We start from the raw sequence: 16367 nt of genomic DNA, 5'->3' as shown, positions 1-16367 counted from the left end.
ATTTTAGAAATTATGTTAGAAACTTTAGTTGATGTGTAGCTGTCTTTAATGAATGGCATACAGGTACTGAGACTCTTTGCTGAGTGTTTCAATGTTGATAATTATAGGCTACTTATTATACTAATAATTTTCAATTATCAAAATAAAAAATATAAGCTGCAGTTTGCGCTTAACACACTGGAAAATACACTGATAGCATTAAGAGAAATGCAATGTGAAAAGACAGAAAATCACATGCTTTCATTCAAAAATCTGATTCTACCACTCACAGTCAACCTCACAGTTTGCCTCATTCAGAAAATGCTCACCGCAAAATGAATCATGGGCAATACTGCCATCGCAAGGCAAAACCATATTCACAGGATGATGGCTGGGATGAATAAAATGGTCTTATAGTGACACCTATAGATAGGAAGTGTAAACTACGGATAAAGAGGGAAAACACATTTATTCTGAGTCCTTTAAGGCTACAGTGCGGTAAAAAAATAAATAAAATACAAATTCGTAAGGATATAACTGTATAACATACATATTTTTAACCGCAAGTACGTTTCAAAGGTACCATTTCAGTTTACTGTAGACGGAGCTAGCTTATGGTCATCTACACACTTTACATTATGTACCTTACAGGCTGTTTACAGTGTGTTTGCATTCAACTGTGTTTGTGATCATTCTGATTCTAGTTGCTTCAATTTACCACAGTGGCACTTTGTTCACACATCATCAAATGGTCCCCACTAAAAGACTGCTCCAGGTGAGGCTCGAACTCACAACCTCGGCATTGCTCTGCATGTACTGCTGTATAAGTACCGCGCGCTAACCGATTGCGCCACTGGAGCTCCGTCATTCTTGGCCAGCAGTAGAGAATATAGCCGCTAGACTCAGCTGATATAATACGATTTCAGTTAAATATTAGCGAGACTTACATCACTTTCATTTTCATACAGGGGTGTTTTCATTGTTGTTCTTCTGTTGTTTAAATGTTGCGAATAGCTTTAAACAGCAACAACTTTTTGTTTAACGATTGTAAACGTTACCTCGTAGGCTATGTATAGCCATCCAATGCTAACAAGCTAACATCACTCTGGTAAATGTCTTCAAACAAGCGTTTATATCGTTCAAACAGAAAACAAAAACATCTTGTTTTAGAGTGTGGCGTAACCAAAGTTTAGCTTTGTCGAACGTCGTAGAAATATGAGTGTTTCGACCTGCAGAATGTAATGGTTTCTGACCAGCAATAAATCGGTAAGGTACCGAATTTAGCATAAATTACTGGCTAGTAAGATTCAGTGCGCGCCAATGCCCATGTGGCTGAAGTGGCCAGTGACAGCATAGATATGTCTTTGAGTGACAGGATGGCCTGTCATAAATAATAAGCTTGTCTAGCAGGCAAAGTCCAGTTGGCCATCAAATAAGTAAAATAAATTGATAGGCATCGTGGATGTATTTCTAGCTGGTTTTGAGGAGCTTGCCGTGTATCATATTCTGCTTCAGGAACGTACTGAAGTGTTTCCTTATCCATCTGCATTGAAACACGTACACAATCATAATTAAAGACTACTTATTCACTACAAGGGACGGCCTACACTGACACTGTAAAAGCAAAAGGTTTGTGGAAATTGCTAACACCTAAAATATTCAGTCAAGCCAATGCCCTAACTTAAGACAACATTTCCAGTAAAGTACAGGACAGTAGGCTTGCATAATTTGGCTACATGCAATGGTTCATTTATTAACGTTTTGTTTATAGATTTATACACGATAAGCAAGATTCATTCGAGGTTGAAATTACGTGCAAAAATTTGCTGTTCAACAGGAAACCCTTTGGCCCATTTGGCGTGCTGCGTAGGTATTGCCAGCATAGATATCATATATAAAGGCTTTATATGATTGCCAGTGCCACAGCATTTCTTATAGGAGAACTTCAACTCTCTGAACATCCGGGTTCCCTAGGGGGCGCTCCCGAAATGTTAATTTAAATAGATTTGTAATTGTTTTAGGCATATTGCACCATATATAAATGAGAAAAGTACTTATATATAAGGCTGTTGGTTAGGTTTAAATGCAGGTTTAAAACACCTGAATTTCCCTCACGGGATTAATTAAAGTTTATTTTATCTCATTTTAGCTAGATTTAGTGGTGGTGGTGGTGGTGACGTCATTCAGTGCGAAACACTTTACGGCATGCGCTAGCCCACTGAGCTAAAGCTACAGACGTACAGATGTGTAATCGGCTTCGGTGGAATGTTAGTCTGAGCAAGTTCAACGTGGTTAAATGAAAACAGTATTGTTATAACTTTAAATCGTTTACACGACTGGTGTTTTTCCAAGCCTTGGACTTAAAGAACTCAACTTACTAAATTAGGTTCAGTCATTTTAGGCTTGGCCGATGTCTGGTTTGTACCACACCGGGGAATTTAGGTCAGCTTGCTGTTGTTGATAGATATGCTTGAGACCCGGGAAACTTCTGTTGGCTTGCAAGCTAACGAAACCCACTAATAAATCACGAGTTATTGCGTTGATTTTGTGTAGTTCGCTTCATTTGTTGGATACATTGACTGGTTGTGTTGTCCATGTCATGTAATGACTGATTGTAGGTTCATGTACAGCACACTCTAAGTTGTTGACTAGTTGCTAGAAAGAGCTATTGATAATATTAGCTCCCTTGACTACAATTAGAACCATTACATTGCTAACTCTAGCTTCTAGCTACTTTACATCCGTGTGGGCAAACTATCTGAATTTCGCCCTGTAACATTTAATTCTTCTTTCGTTCATAATTGGCCACTTCTGTACCAGATTCTCTGTTTCGGTGTATTTTGTCTCAGCAAATCGTCTCAGCACCGAACACTTCCAATACTGTAACCCGATCACAATAGTCGCAAAAAACATGAGCAAGCGAATCAAATATCGTACATTTGCAAGATATTATAGGAGACAATCAAATTCGCTGTATGAAACACCAACACACAGCCAAGTTTTTATTTTAAGGTATAACATATCCTGGTGCAACATATCAAGTCAAGTCATATTTATTTATATAGCACATTTAAAAACAGCGAACGCTGACCAAAGTGCTTTTCAAGAAAATCACAATAAAATAAAATATCAAAACAGAAACAAAACAAATACAATATGTCTAGTGTGTCATTGCCATTGGCTTATTTCAGTTAACATGGATTTCCATCTCTAGAGTCCAAAGTGCAGTCAACATCCACTCAACCTTTAGCCGTCCCGCCCCCTAACATTATTTAATCTCGGTTCTGCATTTTGGACTTCACCGCCACACGAGTAATAAACATGACAGGGGAATTTCGTCAGTCTGGGAGTTTGCAGATCAGGCGAAGAAGGACGGCTGCCGACATACTGAAACTCACAATTTACACTTATCCTCTCATAGCGTTTGTAGAAATGGCTAACGAATCCCTCTTTGTTAACGTGAACAAGTGGATCTTGGAGAATGAAAATGCATTCCTGCCGCCAGTGTGCAACAAACTGATGTGAGTGTTTGGTTGCCTGGACAGTTTACTCTAGAATGGATTTTGGCAAGTCCTGCCAAAGAGTTTGCTCATTTGGAATCTGTTACCTAAATTTAAAGATAGACATGAATTAGCCAAGTTAAGTCATTTCAGTTGAAGTAGGCTAGTCTACTTTTGGCAATTGGCATATGATTTGTGAAGTAGACCACGGATGTCAAGTATAGTATAGGCCTTCAACAGGCAGAATGAAAGTCCCTGTCCCCTGAACCAATGGTATGCTATAGGATATTACATAGCCTGTGTTGAATAGAAGATGTAAGGTATTCTGATTCTGTAGGCCTACTGTGTGTCTACAATGCATTTCTGTTATAGGCATTTCCGTCAGCTGAACATCATGTTTGTGGGTGGTCCCAACACTAGGAAAGACTATCATATTGAAGAAGGGGAAGAGGTGAGGTCATACTAACAACAGTAGCAACAGTGGAGATAGATAGGGTGATTGTGTGTGTGTGATTGTGTGTGTGTGTGTGTGTGTGTGTGTGTGTGTGTGTGTGTGTGCGTGTGTGTGTGTGTGTGTGTGTGTGTGTGTGTGTGTGTGTGTGTGTGTGTGTGTGTGTGTGTGAGAGAGAGAGTGTGAGCAAGAGAGTGAGAGGATGTGAAGATGAAAGAAGTTTGAATAATCAATGGATGAAAAACGGAACCAATGCTCTATTTACTGTCCCCAAAAAACAAAAACTGGAAATGGGACACGTGTCAGTGCAAGTGAAACTTCACCAGCCAGATGATTTAGTTTTTTTCATCAGATTGGAGGCTGCAGACAAGTTAATCTAGCTTGTAGTGATTGTCTATTGTTTGTATACCTACTTAAGAATGTCTACTACTGTCTACCCATTAAGAGTTAGCTTTCAGATTGTCCAGAAATGGCATATTGTTATTGATCTTATAATTTTAAGTTTGTTTTTAGTAAATATTTACAAACTCATACTTATTACAACAAACAGTTTTGTGATCATAGATTTGGGAATATGCAAAGCATAACATACATGTAAAATGTCATGACACCTACCGTTCAGTTTGTTCAGGTTGTTCAGTAGTTCAGGGCCCAACATAGCAACCTCAGTGTGTGGCATAGAATGCTATGAAAACAATCCATGTTCTCTCATTTGACCACTAGGGGGTACTATAGTTCAACACACAACCACAATTCAGCAGAAAAAGAATAATCTTTTAAACCTGGCAGGCATTAGGTTCATATTCCATGCTGCTTTTTGTGTTCAGCTCTTCTATCAGATTCGTGGGGACATGTGTCTGAAAATAGTGGAGGATGGAAAGCACAAGGACATTCACATCCGTGAGGGAGAGGTGAGGACATGTGATTATTACACCTCCATTCTCTCTCTCTGCTTCTCACAGCATATGTATCCATGGGCCCTTCATGTCCCCTGCACCACTCAAATCGATTGATTGACATGTTCATGTCCCCTGCACCACTCAAATCGATTGATTGACATGTTGGTCTTTTTGTATTTAGTTTCATGACGTGAGGATGATGACACGTGAATGTGCTTATCTTCCCCAAAAGTGAAGTTCTGCTTTTTGTAACTGTAGCAACAGCATGAACATACATACAGAGCAATGGCTCCAGAGTCACGCTCCTCAGAGCAGGGTCTCTTGATTTAATACATAAAAAAAAACAGCCAAAAGTTTGGACTAAGTCTCTCAATTAATACACTGAATTAAATACAAATGTCATACACGTCTGGACCAGTTACAAACACAGACACACACACACACACACACACACACACACACACACACACACACACACACACACACACACACAGACACACACACAAACACACACACACACACACACACCACACACACACACACACACACAAACACACACACACACACCACACACACACACACACACACACACACACACACACACACCACACACACACACACATCCATAAAGCAGATGACAGAGCATCCAGCTCAATGACACATCAGTGTGCAGCTCCGTGTACGACAGATCCAGTATATTTAGTTTCACAATCTGAACTTCTGAACTTTGCATAATAGTGTGCAGTGATGAAATGAATGCCACCAGTGGCTGTCAATGAGTAGCACATGCTGTGGCTGTTGCTTAGTCAGTACCTTAACATAGTTAACTCTTCCACCAAACCGCCAATAAAACAACCAAACTTGCCATTGACCGAAACAGTGTTTGTGTGTCTGTCTATGGTTGTGTCTGTCTGTGTGTGTGTGTGTGTTTGTGTGTGTGTGTGTTTGTGGGTGTGGGTGTGTGTGTGTGTGTGTGTGTGTGTCTGTGTGTGTGTCTGTGTGTGTGTCTGTGTGTCTCTGTGTGTGTGTGTAGATGTTTCTGCTCCCCGCTAGGATCCCCCACTCCCCACAACGTCAGGCCAACACAGTGGGTCTGGTGGTGGAACGCATGCGACTGCTAACGGAGACAGACGCCCTCAGGTATCAGCCAGCTCACCCATGCTCAACCTGTACCCATCATTCCCACCTTAGCGCTGCTAGCTGTGCCACCCGCTCACTCTTTACCCATCATACCCACCTTAGCACTGCTAGCTGTGCCACCCGCTCTATTCACTGTCTTTACCCACTTTAGCCCTGCTAGCTGTGCCACCCGCTCAACCTTTACCCATCATACCCACCTTAGTGCTGCTAGCAGTGCCACCCGCTCCATTCACTGTCATTACCCACTTTAGCCCCTCTAGCTGTGCCACCCGCTCACCCTTTACCCAGCATACCCACTTTAGCCCTGCTAGCTGTGCCACCCGCTCAACCTTTACCCATCATACCCACCTTAGCGCTGCTAGCTGTGCCACGCGCTCTATTCTCTGCTGTTAGGTATTTTTTGTGTTGTTTAAATGAAGTGATCTGGATTCATGGAAGTGGGATTAACCTATAGTTTTAATTATGCCAAAATCTTCCTGAAATAGATCCCGGGATTCTCAAAAGATGTAGAACAGTTTTCACTTTTTCTCCAAACCAGTGTGATGATGAAAACAGCGCTGCCAGGATTCTGATGAAGGTCCGGAAATATGAGCACATAACACCAATATTACACTCACTACACTGGCTCCCTGTCTCTTTCCGGATAGACTACAAAGTCCTTATAATCACCCATACATGCATAAATGGACATGCACCTCCCTACCTGCAAGAATTAATTACTCCCCAAACCTCCACCTGCACCCTCAGGTCTTCAAACAGCTTGCTCCTCCGCGTCCCCAAAACCAAGCGTCGCACCATGGGCGACCGGGCCTTTTGCTCGGCAGCGCCACATGTATGGAACAGCCTCCCTGACCGACTAAGGGCAACGCAGACGCTGGATTCCTTTAAAGCTGGACTTAAGACTTTTTTATTCAGGAAGGCAATTCTGGCCTTGTGTTGAATCTTTTCTGTTATGCTTATGTTAATATTTAAATTTGTTTTTAATTTTATTGTATTATTATAGTTATTTTCTAATATGTAGGCACTCTGAGATTCCTTTGAATGAAAAGTGCTTTAAAAATAAAATTAATTATTATTATTATTATTATGTCATATTGCAATACTGTTGTCTGGGGTTTGGTTGCAGGTACCACGTCGACAACAGTACTGAGATCATGTGTTTGGTTGCAGGTACCACGTCGACAACAGTACTGACATCCTGTGTTTGGTTGCAGGTACCACGTCGACAACAGTACTGACATCCTGTGGGAGCGCTGGTTCTACTGCAAGAACTTGGGAACCCAGCTGGCACCCGTCATTAAGGAGTAAGAACTCGGAACCATTGAATGTCCTATTGGACCAAAGATAGAAGTCAAAGATTCAGTACATTTTCACCGCATTATTTTTAGGCTATAAGATGTTTCTGTATGTAGTGGCTGACCACATGGATTAAGGTGCTAGACTAGAAAGGGTGTCAACAGGATGTGACCGTGTGAACATTTCCACGTCAGGGTGTTTCTGGCCTACTTCACTCTCACTAGTGTTAAACACTCTTGTCGTTACTTTCACCACGTCAGATATCACAGATTATAACACAGTAAGGGGAAAATGATCAGTAGTTGATTAAGAATATTTATCAAGTAGTGTCCAATATCTCCCGTGCAAATACCTTTGATAAATACAAAGTCAAAGCGTTTTATTTATCAAGTGCACAGTATATCAAAAGGTCCTTCTGAACAATTTACAGTATCTCGTTCGTGATCTGCATAGAATTAGCATAGAATACCGGCACGTTTGTCTCTCCTCCTTCTCCTCCGCCGGCGTATTGGTAAACACAACGGCGGCAGGACAAAGGAATCGCAGCACGGACACGAAAAAGGTTGTGTCCAGTGACGTACGAACATTCAAAAGTACTTGTCGATCATACTGTATGAGTGACAGCGCACTATGTGTAAAAATATAAGCAATACAAATATTACTTAACAAAAATCTTTGAGTTGAATGTAGTGCTATTGTCAGTGCACCGGATGTCCACAGAAGAGCTGTGGGTGTCTGTGTGTGTGTGTGTGTGTGTGTGTGTGTGTGTGTCTGTGTGTGTGTGTGCGAGAGAGAGCGAGAGAGAGAGAGAGAGAGAAAGAGACAGTGTGAGAGTGTGTGTGTTCAGGTGTGTGAGGGTCCGGACGGTCACCCCCTGTTGTTTGGGGATGTGGCGACTGGACGTGGTGGTGAAGGGTGGAAGGAGATGGTGGTCGTCATATAAAAATATATATATTTATTTACAAGGGCTATAAACCCCAACACAGTGCCCACAAAATAAACAAACAAATACCTTCAGGCCGTACCCCCCGGAACTCAAGTGCGTGGCACCCTGGGCACCAATTTGGTCGATTAGGCCCAAATAATGGCACCTTCTCAAGGCCCAAAGCCAGGCCCCAAACTAGGCCCAGGCACTAAGCCCAGAGCTAGGTACATCGCTAGCCATCCATAAAATAAACACGTGAGCTAAACACATTGACTTGGCGCAGAAACAAGACATGAAAACAAGGCACAAAGACAAGGTACAAAAACAGTATCCACACATCTAGATACAAAACTAAATTCACCTCACATCAGGGAAGTGGTTTCTTTGTTTAAAACCTTTCCCGGCCTCTCATGCCTATCTCTCTCAGCCAGTCTCTCGTTTGAGATCGAGGCACCCTTTAAATAGGGCACAGGCACGTTGGCTTAATTGGCTGCAACATTGGAAGCAGGTGAGCCCAGCCCCAACCATTATGGGGGTGGAGTCCAAAAGTCTTAAAGGGCGCTGTCCCGTTTTGCCACAGTGAGGGGGGGGAGAATTCACCTTCTCACAAGGTGATTTTATGGACATGTATCTGAATTGCAGGTTTTTCGCCTCTGAGGAGCACCGCACTGGGAAGCCAAACCCAGGTAACGTTCTGTGCCTCACTCCTGACCTCATGACTGCATGACATGTCTACCTGTCTCTCTCTCTCTCTGTGCCTCACTCCTGACCTCATGACTCTATGTCTACCTGTCTCTCTCTCTCTCTGTGCCTCACTCCTGACCTCATGACTCTATGTCTACCTGTCTCTCTCTCTCTCTCTCTCTCTCTCTCTCTCTCTCTCTCTCTCTCTCTCTCTCTCTGTGCCTCACTCCTGACCTCATGACTCTATGTCTACCTGTCTCTCTCTCTCTCTCTCTCTCTCTCTCTCTCTCTCTGTGCCTCACTCCTGACCTCATGACTCTATGTCTACCTGTCTCTCTCTCTCTCTCTCTCTCTCTCTCTCTCTCTCTGTGCCTCACTCCTGACCTCATGACTCTATGTCTACCTGTCTCTCTCTCTCTCTCTCTCTCTCTCTGTGCCTCACTCCTGACATCATGACTGCATGTCTACCTGTCTCTCTCTCTCTCTCTGTGCCTCACTTCTGACATCATGACTCTATGTCTTCCTGTCTCTCTCTCTCTCTGTGCCTCACTCCTGACATCATGACTGCATGTCTACCTGTCTCTCTCTCTCTCTCTCTCTCTCTCTGTGCCTCACTTCTGACATCATGACTGCATGTATACCTGTCTCTCTCTCTCTCTGTGCCTCACTCCTGACATCATGACTGCATGTATACCTGTCTCTCTCTCTCTCTGTGCCTCACTCCTGACATCATGACTGCATGTATACCTGTCTCTCTCTCTCTCTGTGCCTCACTCCTGACATCATGACTGCATGTATACCTGTCTCTCTCTCTCTCTGTGCCTCACTTCTGACATCATGACTGCGTGTATACCTGTCTCTCTCTCTCTCTCTCTCTCTCTCTCTCTCTGTGCCTCACTTCTGACATCATGACTCTATGTCTACCTGTCTCTCTCTCTCTGTGCCTCACTTCTAACATCATGACTGCATGTCTACCTGTCTCTCTCTCTCTCTCTCTGTGCCTCACTCCTGACATCATGACTCTATGTCTACCTGTCTCTCTCTCTCTGTGCCTCACTTCTAACATCATGACTGCATGTCTACCTGTCTCTCTCTCTCTCTGTGCCTCACTCCTGACATCATGACTGCATGTATACCTGTCTCTCTCTCTCTCTGTGCCTCACTCCTGACATCATGACTGCATGTCTACCTGTCTCTCTCTCTCTCTGTGCCTCACTCCTGACATCATGACTGCATGTATACCTGTCTCTCTCTCTCTCTCTCTCTCTCTGTGCCTCACTTCTGACCTCATGACTCTATGTCTACCTGTCTCTCTCTCTCTCTCTCTCTCTCTGTGCCTCACTCCTGACATCATGACTGCATGTATACCTGTCTCTCTCTCTCTTACTGTCTTCCATCAATGACGATGCTCATGTTATATTCTCAATTTTCAATCAGGGCTTTTTCTTCAGCTCTGTCTTCTCCCGGCTATGTGAAAATAAGTCCGTCGTAAAGACACCCCTCGCACCCCTCTCACGTATCCCATCTGATGCCTGTCGTCCTGAGGTAGAAGTGTAGAAGCCATCAGTAGACTCATATACAACAAGAGTGATTCATTCCTTCGCGGACCTCACCCTGTAGCTGAAAGCCGCGAATGCTGCTTTAAAAGTTAAAGGCACCCAGTGCAACTTTATGTAAACATTCAATGAAAAATAAACATTCAATTTCTAGTCTTTTTTACACGTAGTAAGTTTCAATAACTCCATACCATTACATATTGACATTCAAGGAGCAAAGATGAGACGTCGTTGTGTGGTGAGAACTGAACGAAAATCGTAAACAACAACAATCGCCGGTGGGGAGAAGCCATTTTTCCATTGACTGGAAGCCTGCTTTATTTATTGTAGGTTACAAAAAATAAAGAAAGTGGCTGCGATTGTTGTTGTTTTCGATTTTCTATCAGTTCTCACCACACAACGACGTCTCATCTTTGCTGCTTGAATGTCGGTATGTTATGGTATGGAGTTATTGAAACTTACTACGTGTAAAAAAGACTAGAAATTGAATGTTTATTTTTAAGCCTCGAAAGTTGCACTGGGTGCCTTTAAAGGAAATGGCATCTGGCCTTCGCATTGCTTCAAAGCCCCCTCTTAAGCCTTAACTACAGAGGCTGGATCTCCACTTAGGACCACTCTTACCATGTCAGCTGTGCCATGTAGTCCCCACCAGCATAAAAGTGCATAACTTGGCACACCAACCCCCATTTGTGTGTGTGGGTGTGTGTGTGTGTGTGTGTGTGTGTGTGTGTGTGTGTGTGTGTGTGTGTGTGTGTGTGTGTGTGTGTGTGTGTGTGTGTGTGTGTGTGTGAGTGTGTTTCCTTGGCAAACTTTGTTATCGGCGGCCTGGCATCTGTACTCTTCATCAGTACCCAGTCTCACCACAGGGGGCCTTGCTAATCACCAGTCAGAGGAGAACATTGGAGAATAAAAAGCGGGCTGCAACAGGGCCTGGACTGGGAAGACTCTCTGGGGTAGCAGCACTTAGTCTGTGGGGGTTAGAAGTGTCCACAATAATAGTTGTTATATATATTAATAACAGGCAAAATATCATAACCAGTCTTTGAAACGTCAGAGATGATGTATGTTTAATGCAGTGTAGATACTTTGGCTTGTGCTAACCCAGGGTTAACTCAATGTTGTGTGTGTGCGTCTCTCTCTCTCTCTTTCTCTCTCTCACTCTGTCTCTCTCACTCTGTCTCTCTCACTCTCTCTCTTTCTCTCTCTCTCTTTCACTCTGTCTCTCTGTCTCTCTGCCTCTCTCACTTTGTCTCTCTCTCTCACTCTCTTTCTCTCTCTCACTCTCTCTCTCTCTTTATCTCTCTCTCTCTCACTATGTCTCTCTCTCTCTGCCTCTGTATGTGTATGCAGCCGACCCACCCAAGAAAGCCCCCTTTCCTCTGAACACCGCTAGTGTGATGGCCCCGTTCCGCTTCAAGGACCATGTTGATGGTATCCGTGCCGATATCGCCAGCGGCAAATCTGTGGACATGTTTGGGCCAGAGTTCGAGACGGAGGTACTTCACTTCCCTGCATCGCCATGGGGGAGCCTTTAAGTTATACCTGTGCCAATCAGAGACTGATCAAGCGTCACAATCAGGATCAATCCGATGTCTAGACAGAGACCCCAGCTGATTGTGATGGAAGAGGGGTTTAGAGTACAGGCTATTTACAGGGAATGGAGAAGTGAGTGAAGGAGGGAGGGATAGAGAGAGAGAGAGAGAGAGAGAGAGAGAGAGAGAGAGAGAGAGATAGAGAGAGAGAGAGAGAGACACACACACACACAGAGAGAGACAGAGCGAGACAGAGAGAGACAGAGACAGAGAGAAAATGGAGAGGATAGGTAGATATCCCAACTAGATTGAATGACCCAACTTTCCAAAGGGGCTATGGGTAATGTAGTTTACTGAGACATTCAGCATCAGGAGAAAGAACATGTGAAGGACTTCCTTCAGTAGATGAGGGAAGGGACCTCTGCTCCTCTTTATGAAGAGTGTTTCTCGAGTGTTTCTCCTCCCCTTGTTTATGCTCCCGCTCTGTTCCCAGGACCTTTGCACCTAGATATGGTGGGGGCAGCTTGTGTGTGTGTGTGTGTGTGTGTGTGTGTGTGTGTGTGTGGGTGTGTGGGTGTGTGGGTGTGTGTGCGTGTGTGTGTGTGTGTGTGTGTGGGTGTGGGTGTGGGTGTGGGTGTGTTGAGTGTGTGTGTGTGTGTTGAGTGTGTGCTAAGTGTGTGTGTGCGTGTTAGTACCAGCACAAGTAGAGGGAGGAACAGGAAAGAGGGGCAGTGAGGTTGTTGACATGTGGATGTGCTAATCTTCCCCAAAAGTGAAGTTCTGCTTTTTGTAACTGTAGCAACAGCATGCACATACACACAGAGCAATGGCTCCAGAGTCACGCTCAAGATCGTCTTTCTTGATAATAATGTCTAAATCCCCTTCAGGCCAGAGTCTCTTGATTAACGCATTAAAACCCCAGGGTGAGAACCCAGAAATCAGATGACAGACCATCCAGCTCAGGGGCACTCTGTCTCGTCCTCTGGCACCTTCAAGCCTCCCTCCAGCACCCCCCCCTGCCCCTGCCCCTGCCCCTGCCTCCACCCGTAGGGCTTTTATCGCTTGTCCCACTCAGACACAACTGCGGAATTGCCCTCAGGACAGGGTCTCCTGATTAATGCAAACAAAAAAAGGCAAGAAAGCGCCCAAAAGTTTGGACTAGGTCTCTCACTTAATACATTTAAAATGTCACCCAAGTCTGGGGCAGTTACATCCAATAAGCAGATGGCAGACCATCTCAGACAGATCTTACTGTCCACTGCCTGCTCACCACAAGGCCCTGCCTGCTGTAGGCTCCCATAAACAGAAATGGCAAAAGATATATTAATGTGCCCCTGATCAGCTGTCTCCCACACACACACACACACACACACACACACATACACACACTCACACGTCACAGCTGTCTCCCTGCCATTTGGCACGTTAAGACTTTACAATATTGACTTTACAATATAAAACCTTGTTTCCACTACTGGCTCAAGGTTTTGGAAAGCTACTTATCAGCAACGGAGACAGCTACTGAGATATAATGACGATCTGACAGGAAAGTTGCTGAGCTGGAGCTGCTGCGAAGTATAAGCCTAGACCGTTTTCCAACTACTTCATGTAAAGTAACACTAGTATCATATTACATTTTTATGATGCCCTAAGGGTTTAAAGTGTGAAGTACTGAAAGCTCTGATTGAAAAAGGTCAGAGAAGGGAATGATTTTGAGAAAGAGGATGATGGTGGTTGTGATAATGATGATGATTACGGTTTTGACGTTGGCACTCTCGCTCATCGTAGAGGTTCCATGTTCCACAGGTGCTTCTTTGGGGGCCGGGGGAGAGCAACACGACCCAGCACCAGGCCGACCGCTGGATCTGGCAACTGGTAGGTTTCATCACTGCTGTCACACACACACGACACACACGTCACACACGACACACACACACACACACACGTCACACACGACACACACACACACGTTACACACGACACACACACACACACACACACACACGTCACACACGACGCACACACACACACACACACACACACACACGTTACACACGTCACACACGACGCACACACACACACACGCACACACGTCATACACGACACACACACACACACACGTCACACACACACACACACACACGTCACACACACACACACACACGTCATACACACGACACACACACACACACACACACACACACGTTATACACAGACACACGTCACACACACACACACACACGTCACACACACACACACACACGTCACACACACACACACACACACACACGTCATACACACACACACACGACACACACACTCACATGCACACACACACACACACACACAACTGGTAGGTTTCATCACTGCTGTCACAAGGGCATTATGGCCACAGGGTTTAGTTTGCCAACGCTACCAGTAACACCAGATGCAATAGGAATCTGCTTCCTCCTGTACAGAGAAATAAGTTGTGCAAGAGTTGTGGAGAATTATGCAAATGTCAACTTCCTGTTCTCTACTGTGTAAGCAGTAAATTAAAACCCCAGAGTTGTTTACAGGAAGTGAATGTCTGTTTTAACTTTGACTGTGGACAAACAAGCGGTAAAGGTACAGATTACAACCAACTGATTACCCCTTTCTGAGCGTGGAGAAGAATGCATGGTGTCTGTCCGGTGCCAGCAGCTACTTCCAAAATGATGCCATTGTCTACAGCCACATCGAGTTGCCATAAAGTGATGAGGTTATTTTAGATAGTTGTATTTTGTTATTTAGTCTGTAAAACTATTGGTCATAGCTTTCATGGATAATAAGTGATGTCACCTGGGTCTTTTGGGTCCAAATAACTGAGATAGTTTCTTCCAGTCACTTCCTGAACTAGTACTGAATCTACGGTACCTTTTCCTGTCTGTCTGTCTGTCTGTCTGTCTGTCTGTCTGTCTGTCTGTCTGTCTGTCTGTCTCTGTCTGTCTGTCTGTCTGTCTGTCTGTTTGTCTGTCCGTCTGTCTGTCTGTTTGTCTGTCCGTCCGTCTGCCAGGGTGTCCGTCTATGTACCTGCTGTGTGTGTGTGTGTGTGTGTGTGTGTGTGTGTGTGTGTGTGTGTGTGTGTGTGTGTGTGTGTGTGTGTGTGTGTGTGTGTTGCATTGTATTAAAGTGTTTAAGTTGTATTCTAGGAGGGCACCTCTGAGGTCACGCTCAACCATGAAAAGTTCAACCTCACCAAGGGAGACAGCTTGCTGATACCTGAGAAGAACGAGTAAGTACAAGTACCTGTGTCCTTTTCTCTCTCTCTCTCTCTCTCTCTCTCTCTCCCTCTCTCTCTCTATCCCTCTCTCTCTCTCTCTCTCTCTCTCTCTCTCTCTCTTTTCTGTGTGTGTGTGTGTGTGCATATGTACCTAGTCTTAGTATGTTTGTATGTTCTATATATACATAGATTTTGCACATACAGGTTTGCTGCGTGTGTGTCTCATCTGAATCAAGACGTAGATGACATGAGGACATATATTGTGTCTGTTACGCATATTCTTAAAGGGAAAGGTTTATTTCTCTCAGAAGGGAACTATGTACTGTATACTATATATTATACTATATACTACTACTACATGAACTTATAAACTCAAAGGGCCATAATGCATCACACTTAGCACAGGAACTACAGATTTGATCTTTCATCACTTTGATGCTAAACACTTGAGGATGAAGTATTTTGTTTCAACTATGATGACATCCAGAAACTCCGGCCCAGCGCTTGGGAAAGAGCCGTTCCTCTCCTGATAAGCAGCTAAATTATCTGCCTTCAAAGCAGAACAGTTTCTAACAAAGTAGTGCGCACACAGTGGTAACTTACTTAATATGCCACCATTTCTAATACAATCAAAAGTCAAGTTTGTATTTTACGCATTATCTAGGTTCTTACAACCAAGCCATCATAACTTTCTGCTCTGACATGGTATCTGTATAGTATACTACTACTAAACTATACTATATATATGTCACTGCTGTGTGTGTCTGTGTTTGTATGTTACAGGTATAACTGGAAGAGAAGTAAGGACTGCATTTCTTTCTTTGTTGCTCAAGACCATGAACGAAAAAGACCCTTCTAATCAGCCTTGGCCTTCTCTGCATGTCTGATTTTCCAAGAGACAGAGCGAGGAAGAGCTAAGAAGAGCTCCCCCATGTCAGATATCATACCATACCATCATACCATATCACATTTGCTCAATGTCCTTCCCCCGATTCCAGAAGTTTAGTCGACCATCACAGGGTCATGTTTTGCTTGTTGGTACAGTTAGTACATTCTTGTGACAGTACCAGATGTGGGCCTTATACACCCAACGCACAACAGAAACCCCAAATATCATGTTTTCATCTCAAATGATTGACTTTTTTGACCAAACTGTCATATACC

The 16367-nt window shown here is 43.9% G+C and overlaps 1 protein-coding gene across 1 annotated transcript; it reads left to right on the top strand.

The window, feature by feature from the left end:
• Nucleotides 1-3300: 3300 nt before the first annotated feature.
• Nucleotides 3301-16062, top strand: haao (3-hydroxyanthranilate 3,4-dioxygenase; the record flags this gene model as incomplete). Its single annotated transcript, XM_080849367.1, has 10 exons — nt 3301-3500; nt 3852-3930; nt 4758-4841; nt 5863-5969; nt 7184-7273; nt 8833-8876; nt 11781-11926; nt 13769-13837; nt 15133-15215; nt 15987-16062. The coding sequence occupies 10 exons, from the start codon at nt 3301-3303 to the stop codon at nt 16060-16062; spliced, it is 978 nt and encodes a 325-aa protein (XP_080705493.1).
• Between the last annotated feature and the right edge of the window lie 305 nt (nt 16063-16367).

This window comes from Sprattus sprattus (genome assembly GCF_963457725.1).
Source record: "Sprattus sprattus genome assembly, chromosome: 12".
Classification (NCBI taxonomy): Eukaryota; Metazoa; Chordata; class Actinopteri; order Clupeiformes; family Clupeidae; genus Sprattus; species Sprattus sprattus.
Note: the sequence above shows the minus strand (reverse complement) of the source record. Positions and strands in the feature narration are given on the sequence as shown.